Below are 14490 nucleotides of genomic sequence, written 5' to 3' on the forward strand. Positions count from 1 at the left end.
AAAAGAACAATTTATCAGTATTTTGAGGAAAATGAATAGTAATCTCCAATGGAGGAAGCAAAATGAAACTGAAATACCACAAAATCTCAAACCATTTTTAACCACAGAAGAGAATCATCTTTGCCAATTCTTTATGATAAAATCTTACTTGTAACTACAGCGGGTAGACCAGTTGTGAGAGGCGTTGTGTCCAAATCTGTTGTGGGAATGGATGATGTTGAAACTGATATTAACAATTTATCATCATTATTCATCAAAAATTAACGGTAAAATGTATGATAAACTGAAATACAGTAAAATTTCGAACCAGTGTTAACTCAAGCAGAGAGTCATGTTTGCCATTTCTTTCTTATGAAAACTTACTCGTAACTACAGTGGGTAGACCAGTTGTGAGAGGCGTTGTGTCCAAATCTGGTGTTGGAATGGATGTTGAATCTGAAATGAACAATTTATCATCATTATTCATAGAAAATTAACGGTAAAATGTATGATAAACTAAAATACAGTGTACAGTATAAATACAGTACAATATATCAGTAGTTTGAGGAAAATGAATGGTAATTTCCAATGGAGGAAGCAAAATGACACTGAAACACCATAAAATTTCAAACCATTTTTAATCATAGAAGAGAATCATGTTTGCCAATTCTTTATGATAAAATCTTACTTGTAACTATAGTGGGTAGAACAGTTGTGAGAGGCGTTGTGTCCAAATCTGGTGTTGGAATGGATGTTGAATCTGAAATGAACAATTTATCATCATTATTCATAGAAAATTAACGGTAAAATGTATGATAAACTAAAATACAATATATAGTATAAATACAGTACAATATATCAGTAGTTTGAGGAAAATGAATGGTAATTTCCAATGGAGGAAGCAAAATGAAACTGAAACACCATAAAATTTCAAACCATTTTTAATCATAGAAGAGAATCATGTTTGCCAATTCTTTATGACAAAATCTTACTTGTAACTATAGTGGGTAGAACAGTTGTGAGAGGCGTTGTGTCCAAATCTGTTGTGGGAATAGATGTTGAATCTGAAAAGAACAATTTATCAGTATTTTGAGGAAAATGAATAGTAATCTCCAATGGAGGAAGCAAAATGAAACTGAAATACCACAAAATCTCAAACCATTTTTAACCACAGAAGAGAATCATCTTTGCCAATTCTTTATGATAAAATCTTACTTGTAACTATAGTGGGTAGACCAGTTGTGAGAGGTGTTGTGTCCAAATCTGTTGTGGGAATGGATGTTGAAACTGATATTAACAATTTATCATTATTATTCATCAAAAATTAACGGTAAAATGTATGATAAACTGAAATACAGTAAAATTTCGAACCAGTGTTAACTCAAGCAGAGAGTCATGTTTGCCATTTCTTTCTTATGAAAACTTACTCGTAACTACAGTGGATAGACCAGTTGTGAGAGGCGTTGCGTCCAAATCTGGTGTTGGAATGGATGTTGAATCTGAAATGAACAATTTATCATCATTATTCATAGAAAATTAACGGTAAAATGTATGATAAACTAAAATACAGTGTACAGTATAAATACAGTACAATATATCAGTAGTTTGAGGAAAATGAATGGTAATTTCCAATGGAGGAAGCAAAATGACACTGAAACACCATAAAATTTCAAACCATTTTTAACCACAGAAGAGAATCATGTTTGCCAATTCTTTATGATAAAATCTTACTTGTAACTACAGCGGGTAGACCAGTTGTGAGAGGCATTGTGTCCAAATCTGTTGTGGGAATAGATGTTGAATCTGAAAAGAACAATTTATCAGTATTTTGAGGAAAATTAATAGTAATCTCCAATGGAGGAAGCAAAATGAAACAAATACCACAAAATCTCAAACCATTTTTAACAACAGAAGAGAATCATCTTTGCCAATTCTTTATGATAAAATCTTACTTGTAACTACAGCGGGTAGACCAGTTGTGAGAGGCGTTGTGTCCAAATCTGTTGTGGGAATGGATGTTGAAACTGAAATTAACAATTTATCATCATTATTCATCAAAAATTAACGGTAAAATGTATGATAAACTGAAATACAGTAAAATTTCGAACCAGTGTTAACTCAAGCAGAGAGTCATGTTTGCCATTTCTTTCTTATGAAAACTTACTCGTAACTACAGTGGATAGACCAGTTGTGAGAGGCGTTGCGTCCAAATCTGTTGTTGGAATGGATGTTGAATCTGAAATGAACAATTTATCATCATTATTCATAGAAAATTAACGGTAAAATGTATGATAAACTAAAATACAGTATATAGTATAAATACAGTACAATATATCAGTAGTTTGAGGAAAATGAATGGTAATTTCCAATGGAGGAAGCAAAATGAAACTGAAATACCATAAAATCTCAAACCATTTTTAACCACAGAAGAGAATCATGTTTGCCCATTCTTTATGATAAAATCTTACTTGTAACTACAGCGGGTAGACCAGTTGTGAGAGGCATTGTGTCCAAATCTGTTGTGGGAATAGATTTTGAATCTGAAAAGAACAATTTATCAGTATTTTGAGGAAAATGAATAGTAATCTCCAATGGAGGAAGCAAAATGAAACTGAAATACCATAAAATCTCAAACCATTTTTAACCACAGAAGAGAATCATGTTTGCCAATTCTTTATGATAAAATCTTACTTGTAACTATAGTGGGTAGACCAGTTGTGAGAGGCATTGTGTCCAAATCTGTTGTGGGAATAGATGTTGAATCTGAAAAGAACAATTTATCAGTATTTTGAGGAAAATTAATAGTAATCTCCAATGGAGGAAGCAAAATGAAACTGAAATACCACAAAATCTCAAACCATTTTTAACAACAGAAGAGAATCATCTTTGCCAATTCTTTATGATAAAATCTTACTTGTAACTACAGCGGGTAGACCAGTTGTGAGAGGCGTTGTGTCCAAATCTGTTGTGGGAATGGATGTTGAAACTGATATTAACAATTTATCATCATTATTCATCAAAAATTAACGGTAAAATGTATGATAAACTGAAATACAGTAAACTTTCGAACCAGTGTTAACTCAAGCAGAGAGTCATGTTTGCCATTTCTTTCTTATGAAAACTTACTCGTAACTACAGTGGGTAGACCAGTTGTGAGAGGCGTTGTGTCCAAATCTGGTGTTGGAATGGATGTTGAATCTGAAATGAACAATTTATCATTATTCATAGAAAATTAACGGTAAAATGTATGATAAACTAAAATACAATATATAGTATAAATACAGTACAATATATCAGTAGTTTGAGGAAAATGAATGGTAATTTCCAATGGAGGAAGCAAAATGAAACTGAAACACCATAAAATTTCAAACCATTTTTAATCATAGAAGAGAATCATGTTTGCCAATTCTTTATGATAAAATCTTACTTGTAACTATAGTGGGTAGAACAGTTGTGAGAGGCGTTGTGTCCAAATCTGTTGTGGGAATAGATGTTGAATCTGAAAAGAACAATTTATCAGTATTTTGAGGAAAATGAATAGTAATCTCCAATGGAGGAAGCAAAATGAAACTGAAATACCATAAAATCTCAAACCATTTTTAACCACAGAAGAGAATCATGTTTGCCAATTCTTTATGATAAAATCTTACTTGTAACTACAGCGGGTAGACCAGTTGTGAGAGGCGTTGTGTCCAAATCTGTTGTGGGAATGGATTTTGAAACTGAAATTAACAATTTATCATCATTATTCATCACAAAATTAACGGTAAAATGTATGATAAACTGAAATATAGTAAAATTTCAAACAAGTGTTAACTCAAGCAGAGAGTCATGTTTGCCATTTCTTTCTTATGAAAACTTACTCGTAACTACAGTGGGTAGACCAGTTGTGAGAGGCGTTGTGTCCAAATCTGGTGTTGGAATGGATGTTGAATCTGAAATGAACAATTTATCATCATTATTCATAGAAAATTAACGGTAAAATGTATGATAAACTAAAATACAGTATATAGTATAAATACAGTACAATATATCAGTAGTTTGAGGAAAATGAATGGTAATTTCCAATGGAGGAAGCAAAATGAAACTGAAACACCATAAAATTTCAAACCATTTTTAATCATAGAAGAGAATCATGTTTGCCAATTCTTTATGACAAAATCTTACTTGTAACTATAGTGGGTAGAACAGTTGTGAGAGGCGTTGTGTCCAAATCTGTTGTGGGAATAGATGTTGAATCTGAAAAGAACAATTTATCAGTATTTTGAGGAAAATGAATAGTAATCTCCAATGGAGGAAGCAAAATGAAACTGAAATACTACAAAATCTCAAACCAATTTTAACCACAGAAGAGAATCATCTTTGCCAATTCTTTATGATAAAATCTTACTTGTAACTACAGCGGGTAGACCAGTTGTGAGAGGCGTTGTGTCCAAATCTGTTGTGGGAATGGATGTTGAAACTGATATTAACAATTTATCATCATTATTCATCAAAAATTAACGGTAAAATGTATGATAAACTGAAATACAGTAAAATTTAGAACCAGTGTTAACTCAAGCAGAGAGTCATGTTTGCCATTTCTTTCTTATGAAAACTTACTCGTAACTACAGTGGGTAGACCAGTTGTGAGAGGCGTTGTGTCCAAATCTGGTGTTGGAATGGATGTTGAATCTGAAATGAACAATTTATCATCATTATTCATAGAAAATTAACGGTAAAATGTATGATAAACTAAAATACAGTATATAGTATAAATACAGTACAATATATCAGTAGTTTGAGGAAAATGAATGGTGATTTCCAATGGAGGAAGCAAAATGAAACTGAAACACCATAAAATTTCAAACCATTTTTAATCATAGAAGAGAATCATGTTTGCCAATTCTTTATGACAAAATCTTACTTGTAACTATAGTGGGTAGAACAGTTGTGAGAGGCGTTGTGTCCAAATCTGTTGTGGGAATAGATGTTGAATCTGAAAAGAACAATTTATCAGTATTTTGAGGAAAATGAATAGTAATCTCCAATGGAGGAAGCAAAATGAAACTGAAATACCACAAAATCTCAAACCATTTTTAACCACAGAAGAGAATCATCTTTGCCAATTCTTTATGATAAAATCTTACTTGTAACTACAGCGGGTAGACCAGTTGTGAGAGGCGTTGTGTCCAAATCTGTTGTGGGAATGGATGATGTTGAAACTGATATTAACAATTTATCATCATTATTCATCAAAAATTAACGGTAAAATGTATGATAAACTGAAATACAGTAAAATTTCGAACCAGTGTTAACTCAAGCAGAGAGTCATGTTTGCCATTTCTTTCTTATGAAACTTACTCGTAACTACAGTGGGTAGACCAGTTGTGAGAGGCGTTGTGTCCAAATCTGTTGTTGGAATGGATGTTGAATCTGAAATGAACAATTTATCATCATTATTCATAGAAAATTAACGGTAAAATGTATGATAAACTAAAATACAGTGTACAGTATAAATACAGTACAATATATCAGTAGTTTGAGGAAAATGAATGGTAATTTCCAATGGAGGAAGCAAAATGACACTGAAACACCATAAAATTTCAAACCATTTTTAATCATAGAAGAGAATCATGTTTGCCAATTCCTTATGATAAAATCTTACTTGTAACTATAGTGGGTAGAACAGTTGTGAGAGGCGTTGTGTCCAAATCTGGTGTTGGAATGGATGTTGAATCTGAAATGAACAATTTATCATCATTATTCATAGAAAATTAACGGTAAAATGTATGATAAACTAAAATACAATATATAGTATAAACACAGTACAATATATCAGTAGTTTGAGGAAAATGAATGGTAATTTCCAATGGAGGAAGCAAAATGAAACTGAAACACCATAAAATTTCAAACCATTTTTAATCATAGAAGAGAATCATGTTTGCCAATTCTTTATGACAAAATCTTACTTGTAACTATAGTGGGTAGAACAGTTGTGAGAGGCGTTGTGTCCAAATCTGTTGTGGGAATAGATGTTGAATCTGAAAAGAACAATTTATCAGTATTTTGAGGAAAATGAATAGTAATCTCCAATGGAGGAAGCAAAATGAAACTGAAATACCACAAAATCTCAAACCATTTTTAACCACAGAAGAGAATCATCTTTGCCAATTCTTTATGATAAAATCTTACTTGTAACTATAGTGGGTAGACCAGTTGTGAGAGGTGTTGTGTCCAAATCTGTTGTGGGAATGGATGTTGAAACTGATATTAACAATTTATCATCATTATTCATCAAAAATTAACGGTAAAATGTATGATAAACTGAAATACAGTAAAATTTCGAACCAGTGTTAACTCAAGCAGAGAGTCATGTTTGCCATTTCTTTCTTATGAAAACTTACTCGTAACTACAGTGGGTAGACCAGTTGTGAGAGGCGTTGTGTCCAAATCTGGTGTTGGAATGGATGTTGAATCTGAAATGAACAATTTATCATCATTATTCATAGAAAATTAACGGTAAAATGTATGATAAACTAAAATACAGTGTACAGTATAAATACAGTACAATATATCAGTAGTTTGAGGAAAATGAATGGTAATTTCCAATGGAGGAAGCAAAATGACACTGAAACACCATAAAATTTCAAACCATTTTTAATCATAGAAGAGAATCATGTTTGCCAATTCTTTATGATAAAATCTTACTTGTAACTATAGTGGGTAGAACAGTTGTGAGAGGCGTTGTGTCCAAATCTGTTGTGGGAATAGATGTTGAATCTGAAAATAACAATTTATCAGTATTTTGAGGAAAATGAATAGTAATCTCCAATGGAGGAAGCAAAATGAAACTGAAATACCATAAAATCTCAAACCATTTTTAACCACAGAAGAGAATCATGTTTGCCAATTCTTTATGATAAAATCTTACTTGTAACTACAGTGGGTAGACCAGTTGTGAGAGGCGTTGTGTCCAAATCTGGTGTTGGAATGGATGTTGAATCTGAAAATAACAATTTATCAGTATTTTGAGGAAAATGAATAGTAATCTCCAATGGAGGAAGCAAAATAAAACTGAAATACCATAAAATCTCAAACCATTTTTAACCACAGAAGAGAATCATGTTTGCCAATTCTTTATGATAAAATCTTACTTGTAACTACAGTGGGTAGACCAGTTGTGAGAGGCATTGTGTCCAAATCTGTTGTGGGAATAGATGTTGAATCTGAAAATAACAATTTATCAGTATTTTGAGGAAAATGAATAGTAATCTCCAATGGAGGAAGCAAAATGAAACTGAAATACCATAAAATTTCAAACCATTTTTAACCACAGAAGAGAATCATGTTTGCCAATTCTTTATGATAAAATCTTACTTGTAACTACAGCGGGTAGACCAGTTGTGAGAGGCGTTGTGTCCAAATCTGTTGTGGGAATGGATGTTGAATCTGAAATTAACAATTTATCATCATTATTCATCAAAAATTCACGGTAAAATGTATGATAAACTGAAATACAGTAAAATTTCGAACCAGTGTTAACTCAAGCAGAGAGTCATAGTCATGTTTGCCATTTCTTTCTTATGAAAACTTACTCGTAACTACAGTGGATAGACCAGTTGTGAGAGGCGTTGTGTCCAAATCTGTTGTGGGAATGGATGTTGAATCTGAAAAGAACAATTTATCAGTATTTTGAGGAAAATGAATAGTAATCTCCAGTGGAGGAAGCAAAATTAAACTGAAATACCATAAAATCTCAAACCAATTTTAACCACAGAAGAGAATCATCTTTGCCAATTCTTTATGATAAAATCTTACTTGTAACTACAGCGGGTAGACCAGTTGTGAGAGGCGTTGTGTCCAAATCTGTTGTTGGAATGGATGTTGAATCTGAAATGAACAATTTATCATCATTATTCATAGAAAATTAACGGTAAAATGTATGATAAACTAAAATACAGTATACAGTATAAATACAGTACAATATATCAGTAGTTTGAGGAAAATGAATGGTAATTTCCAATGGAGGAAGCAAAATGAAACTGAAACACCATAAAATTTCAAACCATTTTTAATCATAGAAGAGAATCATGTTTGCCAATTCTTTATGACAAAATCTTACTTGTAACTATAGTGGGTAGAACAGTTGTGAGAGGCGTTGTGTCCAAATCTGTTGTGGGAATAGATGTTGAATCTGAAAATAACAATTTATCAGTATTTTGAGGAAAATGAATAGTAATCTCCAATGGAGGAAGCAAAATGAAACTGAAATACCATAAAATCTCAAACCATTTTTAATCATAGAAGAGAATCATGTTTGCCAATTCTTTATGACAAAATCTTACTTGTAACTATAGTGGGTAGAACAGTTGTGAGAGGCGTTGTGTCCAAATCTGTTGTGGGAATGGATGTTGAAACTGATAAACAATTTATCATCATTATTCATCAAAAATTAACGGTAAAATGTATGATAAACTGAAATACAGTAAAATTTCGAACCAGTGTTAACTCAAGCAGAGAATCATGTTTGCCAATTCTTTATGATAAAATCTTACTTGTAACTACAGCGGGTAGACCAGTTGTGAGAGGCGTTGTGTCCAAATCTGGTGTTGGAATGGATGTTGAATCTGAAATTAACAATTTATCATCATTATTCATACAAAATTAACGGTAAAATGTATGATAAACTAAAATACAGTATATAGTATAAATACAGTACAATATATCAGTAGTTTGAGGAAAATGAATGGTAATTTCCAATGGAGGAAGCAAAATGACACTGAAACACCATAAAATTTCAAACCATTTTTAATCATAGAAGAGAATCATGTTTGCCAATTCTTTATGATAAAATCTTACTTGTAACTATAGTGGGTAGAACAGTTGTGAGAGGCGTTGTGTCCAAATCTGTTGTGGGAATGGATGTTGAATCTGAAATTAACAATTTATCATCATTATTCATCAAAAATTAACGGTAAAATGTATGATAAACTGAAATACAGTAAAATTTCGAAACAGTGTTAACTCAAGCAGAGAGTCATGTTTGCCATTTCTTTCTTATGAAAACTTACTCGTAACTACAGTGGGTAGACCAGTTGTGAGAGGCGTTGTGTCCAAATCTGGTGTTGGAATGGATGTTGAATCTGAAATTAACAATTTATCATCATTATTCATAGAAAATTAACGGTAAAATGTATGATAAACTAAAATACAGCATACAGTATAAATACAGTACAATATATAAGTAGTTTGAGGAAAATGAATGGTAATTTCCAATGGAGGAAGCAAAATGAAACTGAAACACCATAAAATTTCAAACCATTTTAACCACAGAAGAGAATCATGTTTGCCAATTCTTTATGATAAAATCTTACTTGTAACTATAGTGGGTAGAACAGTTGTGAGAGGCGTGTCCAAATCTGTTCTGGGAATAGATGTTGAATCTGAAAATAACAATTTATCAGTATTTTGAGGAAAATGAATGGTAATCTCCAATGGAGGAAGCAAAATGAAACTGAAATACCATAAAATTTCAAACCATTTTTAACCACAGAAGAGAATCATGTTTGCCAATTCTTTATGATAAAATCTTACTTGTAACTATAGTGGGTAGAACAGTTGTGAGAGGCGTGTCCAAATCTGTTCTGGGAATAGATGTTGAATCTGAAAATAACAATTTATCAGTATTTTGAGGAAAATGAATAGTAATCTCCAATGGAGGAAGCAAAATGAAACTGAAATACCATAACATTTCAAACCATTTTTAACCACAGAAGAGAATCATGTTTGCCAATTCTTTATGATAAAATCTTACTTGTAACTATAGTGGGTAGACCAGTTGTGAGAAGTGTTGTGTCCAAATCTGCTGTGGCACTGGATGTTGAATCTGAAAAGAACATTTTATTCTTTTTTTCCATTAACATTATTCATAAACTCCACTGGATGCTCCAAATGAAAATTGATGATGAAATTTTAAATTAATTATAATCACAGCAGGATAGCAGGTTTTCCAGTTCTATATTATCAAACATTACTTGTAAATCCAGTGAATAGATCAGTTGTTGGTGATGTAGTGTTCAAATCTGTTGGAGCAACGGATGTCGAATCTGAAATGGAAAATGATCAGTATTGTCTGAGGGTAATAAACAACACACTTGAAATGAAATTGAAAAATAGTAACATTTCAAACCAATTTTAACCAGAGCAGGGAATCATGTTTGCCATTTTTTAACGTACTTGTAACTACAGTGGGTTGATCAGTTGTGAGAGGTGTTGTGTCGAATTCTGTTGTTGCAATGGGTGTTGAATCTGAAAAGAACAATTTATTAAATTTTTCCATTAACATCACTGATAAACTCCACTGAAAGGCTTAAAATCAAAATTGTTTTCATTCAAATATCAAACTAATTTTAACCACAACAGGTATCAGGTTTTCCAGTTCTTCATTATCAAAACTTACTTGTAACTCCAGTGGCCAGATCAGTTGTGGGAGATGTCGGGTTCAAATCTGTTGTAGCAATCGATGTTGAATCTGAAATAAACAATTTATCAATGTTTCTTGAGGAAAATTAATGGTAAACTCCAGTGACTGAAGCAACATGAAATTGAAATATTGTAACATTTTAAACCAATTTTAATTTGAGCAGGGAATCATGTTTGCAGCTACTTTATTATAAAAAGAAATTACTTGCAAATGTGAGAGGTGTTGTATCCAAATCTGTTGTTGCAATGGATGTTGTATCTGAAAAGCACTTTTTATTAAATTTTGTTCCACTAACATAAATGATAAACTCTACTGGATGGCTCAAAAAGAACATATCAGTTTTTTTTTTTCCCCACTAACGTTAATGATAAACTCTACTGGATGGCTCCAAATTAAAATGGAATTCATTCAAATTTCAAATTAATTTTAACCACTGCAGGCACCAGGTTTTCCAGTTCTTTGTTTTCAAAACTTACTTGTAACTCCAGTGGGTAGATCAGTTGTGAGAGGGCTTGTGTCCAATTCTGTTGTTGCAGTGGATGTTGTATCTGAAAAGCACTTTTTATTAAATTTTTTTCCACTAACATAAATGATAAACTCTACTGGATGGCTCAAAATTAAACTTGATTTCAATCAAATTTCAATGTAATTTTAAACAATTTTCCAGTTTATCCAAACTTACTTGTTACTCCAGTGGCCAGATCAGTTGTGGGAGATGTAGGGGCCAAATCTGATGTAGCAATCGATGTAGAATCTGAAATAAAGAATTAGTCAGTGTTTCTTGAGGATAATTAATAGTAAACTCCAATGACTGAAGCAACACAAAATTGAATTATTGTAACATTTTAAACCAATTTTAATTTGAGCAGGGAATCATGTTTGCAGCTAGTTTATTATAAAAAGAAATTACTTGTAAATGTGAGGTGTGTTGTATCCAAATCTGTTGTAGCAATGGATGAATCTGAAAAGAACATAATATTATCAGGTTTTTTTTTTCCACTAACAATGATAAACTCTACTGGATGGCTCCAAATTAAAATGGAATTCATTCAAATTCCAAACTAATGTTAACCACAGCAGGTTGCAGTTTTTCCAGTTTTTTTTATTATTAAAGCTTACTTGTAACGCCAGTGGCCAGATGAGCTGTGGGAGATGTAGGGCCCAAATCTGTTGTAGCAATCGATGTTGAATCTGAAATAAACAATTTATCAGTGTTTCTTGAGATAAATTAATGGTAAACTCCAATGAATGAAGCAACAAGAATTGGAAATATTGTAACATTTTAAACCAATTTTAATTTGAGCAGGGAATCATGTCTGCAGTTACTTTATTAGAAAATAAATTACTTGTAAATGTGAGAGGTGTTGTATCCAAATCTGTTGTTGCAATGGATGTTGAATCTGAAAAGAACATATTATCAGGTTTTTTTTCCCACTAACATTAATGATAAACTCTACTAGATGGCTCCAAATTAAAATGAAATTCATTCAAATTTCAAACTAATTTTAACCACTGCAGGCAGCAGGTTTTCCAGTTCTTTGTTATCAAAACTTACTTGTAACTCCAGTGGGTAGATCAGTTGCAGGAGATGTAGTATCCAAATCGGTTGGAGTAACAGATGTTGAATCTAAAGTGAAAAAAAATGTATCTGTATTGATTGAGTGTAATAAAAGTAAACTTCACTGGACAGAGCAAAATTAAACTGAAATATAGTAAAACTTTCAAACCAATTTTAACCACTGCAGAGAATTGTGTTGCCAATTCTTTACCATAAAAACTTACTCGTAACAACAGTGGGTAGATCAGATGTGAGAGGCGTTGAGTCCAATTCTGTCGCTGGAATGGATGTTGTATCTGAAAAGCACTTTTTTTTTATTTTTTACACTAACATAAATGATAAACTCTACTGGATGCCTCAAAATTAAACTTGATTTAAATCAAATTTCAACATAATTTTAACCACAGCAGGTGGCAGGTTTTCCAGTTTTTTTTTATTATCAAAACTTACTTGTAACTCCAGTGGCCAGATCAGCTGTGGGAGATGTAGGAGCCAAATCTGTTGATGTCGATGTTGAATCTGAAAAAAACAATTTATCAGCATTTCTTGAGTAAAATTAATGGTAGACTCCAATGACTGAAGCAATGTGAAATTGAAATATTGTGACATTTTAAACCAATTTTAACTTGAGCAGGGAATCATGTTTGCAGCTACTTTATTGTAAAATAAATTACTTGTAAATGTGAGAGGTGTTGTATCCAAATCTGTTGTTGAATCTGAAATAAACAATTTATTAGTGTTTCTTGAGTAAAATTAATGGTAAACTCCAATGATTGAAGTAATGTGAAATTGAAATATTGTAACATTTTAAACCAATTTAAATTTGAGCAGGGAATCATGTTTACAGCAGGAAATCATGTTTGCAGCTACTTTATTATAAAAAGAATGACTTGCAAATGTGAGAGGTGTTGTACCCAAATCTGTTGTTGCAATGGATGTTGAATCTGAAAAGAACATATTATCAGGTTTTTGTTTCCACTAACATTAATGATAAACTCTACTGGATGGCTCCAAATTAAAACGGATTTCATTCAAATTTCAAACTAATTTTAACCACTGCAGGCAGCAGGTTTTCCAGTTCTTTGTTATCAAAACTTACTTGTAACTCCAGTGGGCAGATCAGTTGCGGGAGATGTAGTGTCCAAATCAGTTGGAGTAACGGATGTTGAATCTAAAGTGAAAAAAAAATTATCTATCTGATTGAGTGTAATAAAAGTAAACTTCACTGGACAGAGCAAAATTAAATTGAAATAAACTAAACCAGTTTTAACCACAACAGAGAATCATGTTGCCAATTCTTTACCATAAAAACTTACTTGTAACTACAGTGGGTAGATCAGTTATGACAGGCATTGTGTCCAATTCTGTTGTTGCAATGGATGTTGTATCTGAAAAGCACTTTTTATTAAATTTTTTACACCAACATAAATGATAAACTCTACTGGATGGCTCAAAATTAAACTTGATTTCAATCAAATTTCAATGTAATTTTAACCACAGCAGGTAGCAGTTTTTCCAGTTTTTTTTTATTATTAAACTTACTTGTACCTCCAGTGGCCAGATCAGTTGTGGGAGATGTAGGGCCCAAATCTGTTGTAGCCATCGATGTTGAATCTGAAATAAACAATTTATCAGTGTTTCTTGAGATAAATTAATGGTAAACTCCAATGACTGAAGCAACATGAATGATAAACTCTACTGGATGGCTCAAAACTAAACTTTATTTCAATCAAATTTAAACGGAATTTTAACCACAGCAGGTAGCAAGTTTTCTAGGTTTTCATTTGCGAAACTTACTTGGAACTCCGGTGGCCAGATAAGTTGTGGGAGTAGTGTCCAATTCTGTTGTTGCAATGGATGTCGAACCTGAAATGAAAAATTTATCAGTATTTTCTGGGTGTAATAAATGGCAAACGTCACTGGACAGAGCAAAGGTAAACTGAAATATAGTAAAATTTAAAATCAATTTCATTTGCCAGTTCTTAATCATCAAAATTTACTTGTAACTCCAGTGGGTAGGTCAGTTGTGGGAGGCTTTGTGGCCAATGTTGGCAGAATGGATGTTGAATCTGAAATGAAAAATTTATTAGTATTTTCTGAGTGTAATAAACTCAACTCAACTCAAACTTTATCTATAGAGCACATTTAAAACAACCGGAGTTGACCAAAGTGCTGTACAAATTCAAAACAACATAAAAAATAAAATGTATGAATTACAATAAATAAATAGTACTAAAATACACAACACAGTGCTATAAAATAGCATAAAATAAAATAGAATAAAATAATAAAGAGCAAACTTCCCTGGACAAAGCAAAATTCAATTCAAATATATTAAAATTTAAAATCAATTTCAATTTCAATTGCCAGTTCATCATCAAAATTTACTTGTAACTCCAGTGGGTAGGTCAGTTGAGGGAGATGTAGTGTTCATATTGGTTGAAGAAACAGATGTTGAATCTGAAATGAAAGTATTGTCTGAGTATAA

General features: G+C 32.1%; 1 protein-coding gene across 1 annotated transcript in view; it reads right to left on the reverse strand.

The window, feature by feature from the left end:
* Window positions 1-14490, reverse strand: part of LOC117502798 (uncharacterized threonine-rich GPI-anchored glycoprotein PJ4664.02-like) — a 41855-nt gene that overhangs the window by 15853 nt on the left and 11512 nt on the right. The window contains exons 8-26 of the mRNA XM_034161908.1: window positions 9033-9104; window positions 7557-7628; window positions 7339-7410; window positions 6670-6741; window positions 6366-6437; window positions 5323-5394; window positions 5109-5183; window positions 4886-4957; window positions 4582-4653; window positions 4370-4417; window positions 4147-4218; window positions 3843-3914; window positions 3630-3677; window positions 3407-3478; window positions 3106-3177; window positions 972-1043; window positions 668-739; window positions 364-435; window positions 149-196 (exon numbers count right to left, since the gene is read on the reverse strand). Coding sequence (XP_034017799.1) covers window positions 149-196; window positions 364-435; window positions 668-739; window positions 972-1043; window positions 3106-3177; window positions 3407-3478; window positions 3630-3677; window positions 3843-3914; window positions 4147-4218; window positions 4370-4417; window positions 4582-4653; window positions 4886-4957; window positions 5109-5183; window positions 5323-5394; window positions 6366-6437; window positions 6670-6741; window positions 7339-7410; window positions 7557-7628; window positions 9033-9104 — 1299 coding nt within the window. The remainder of the gene's footprint in view (window positions 1-148; window positions 197-363; window positions 436-667; window positions 740-971; window positions 1044-3105; window positions 3178-3406; window positions 3479-3629; window positions 3678-3842; window positions 3915-4146; window positions 4219-4369; window positions 4418-4581; window positions 4654-4885; window positions 4958-5108; window positions 5184-5322; window positions 5395-6365; window positions 6438-6669; window positions 6742-7338; window positions 7411-7556; window positions 7629-9032; window positions 9105-14490) is intronic.

The sequence above is a fragment of the Thalassophryne amazonica genome, chromosome 21 (assembly GCF_902500255.1).
Source record: "Thalassophryne amazonica chromosome 21, fThaAma1.1, whole genome shotgun sequence".
NCBI lineage: Eukaryota > Metazoa > Chordata > Actinopteri > Batrachoidiformes > Batrachoididae > Thalassophryne > Thalassophryne amazonica.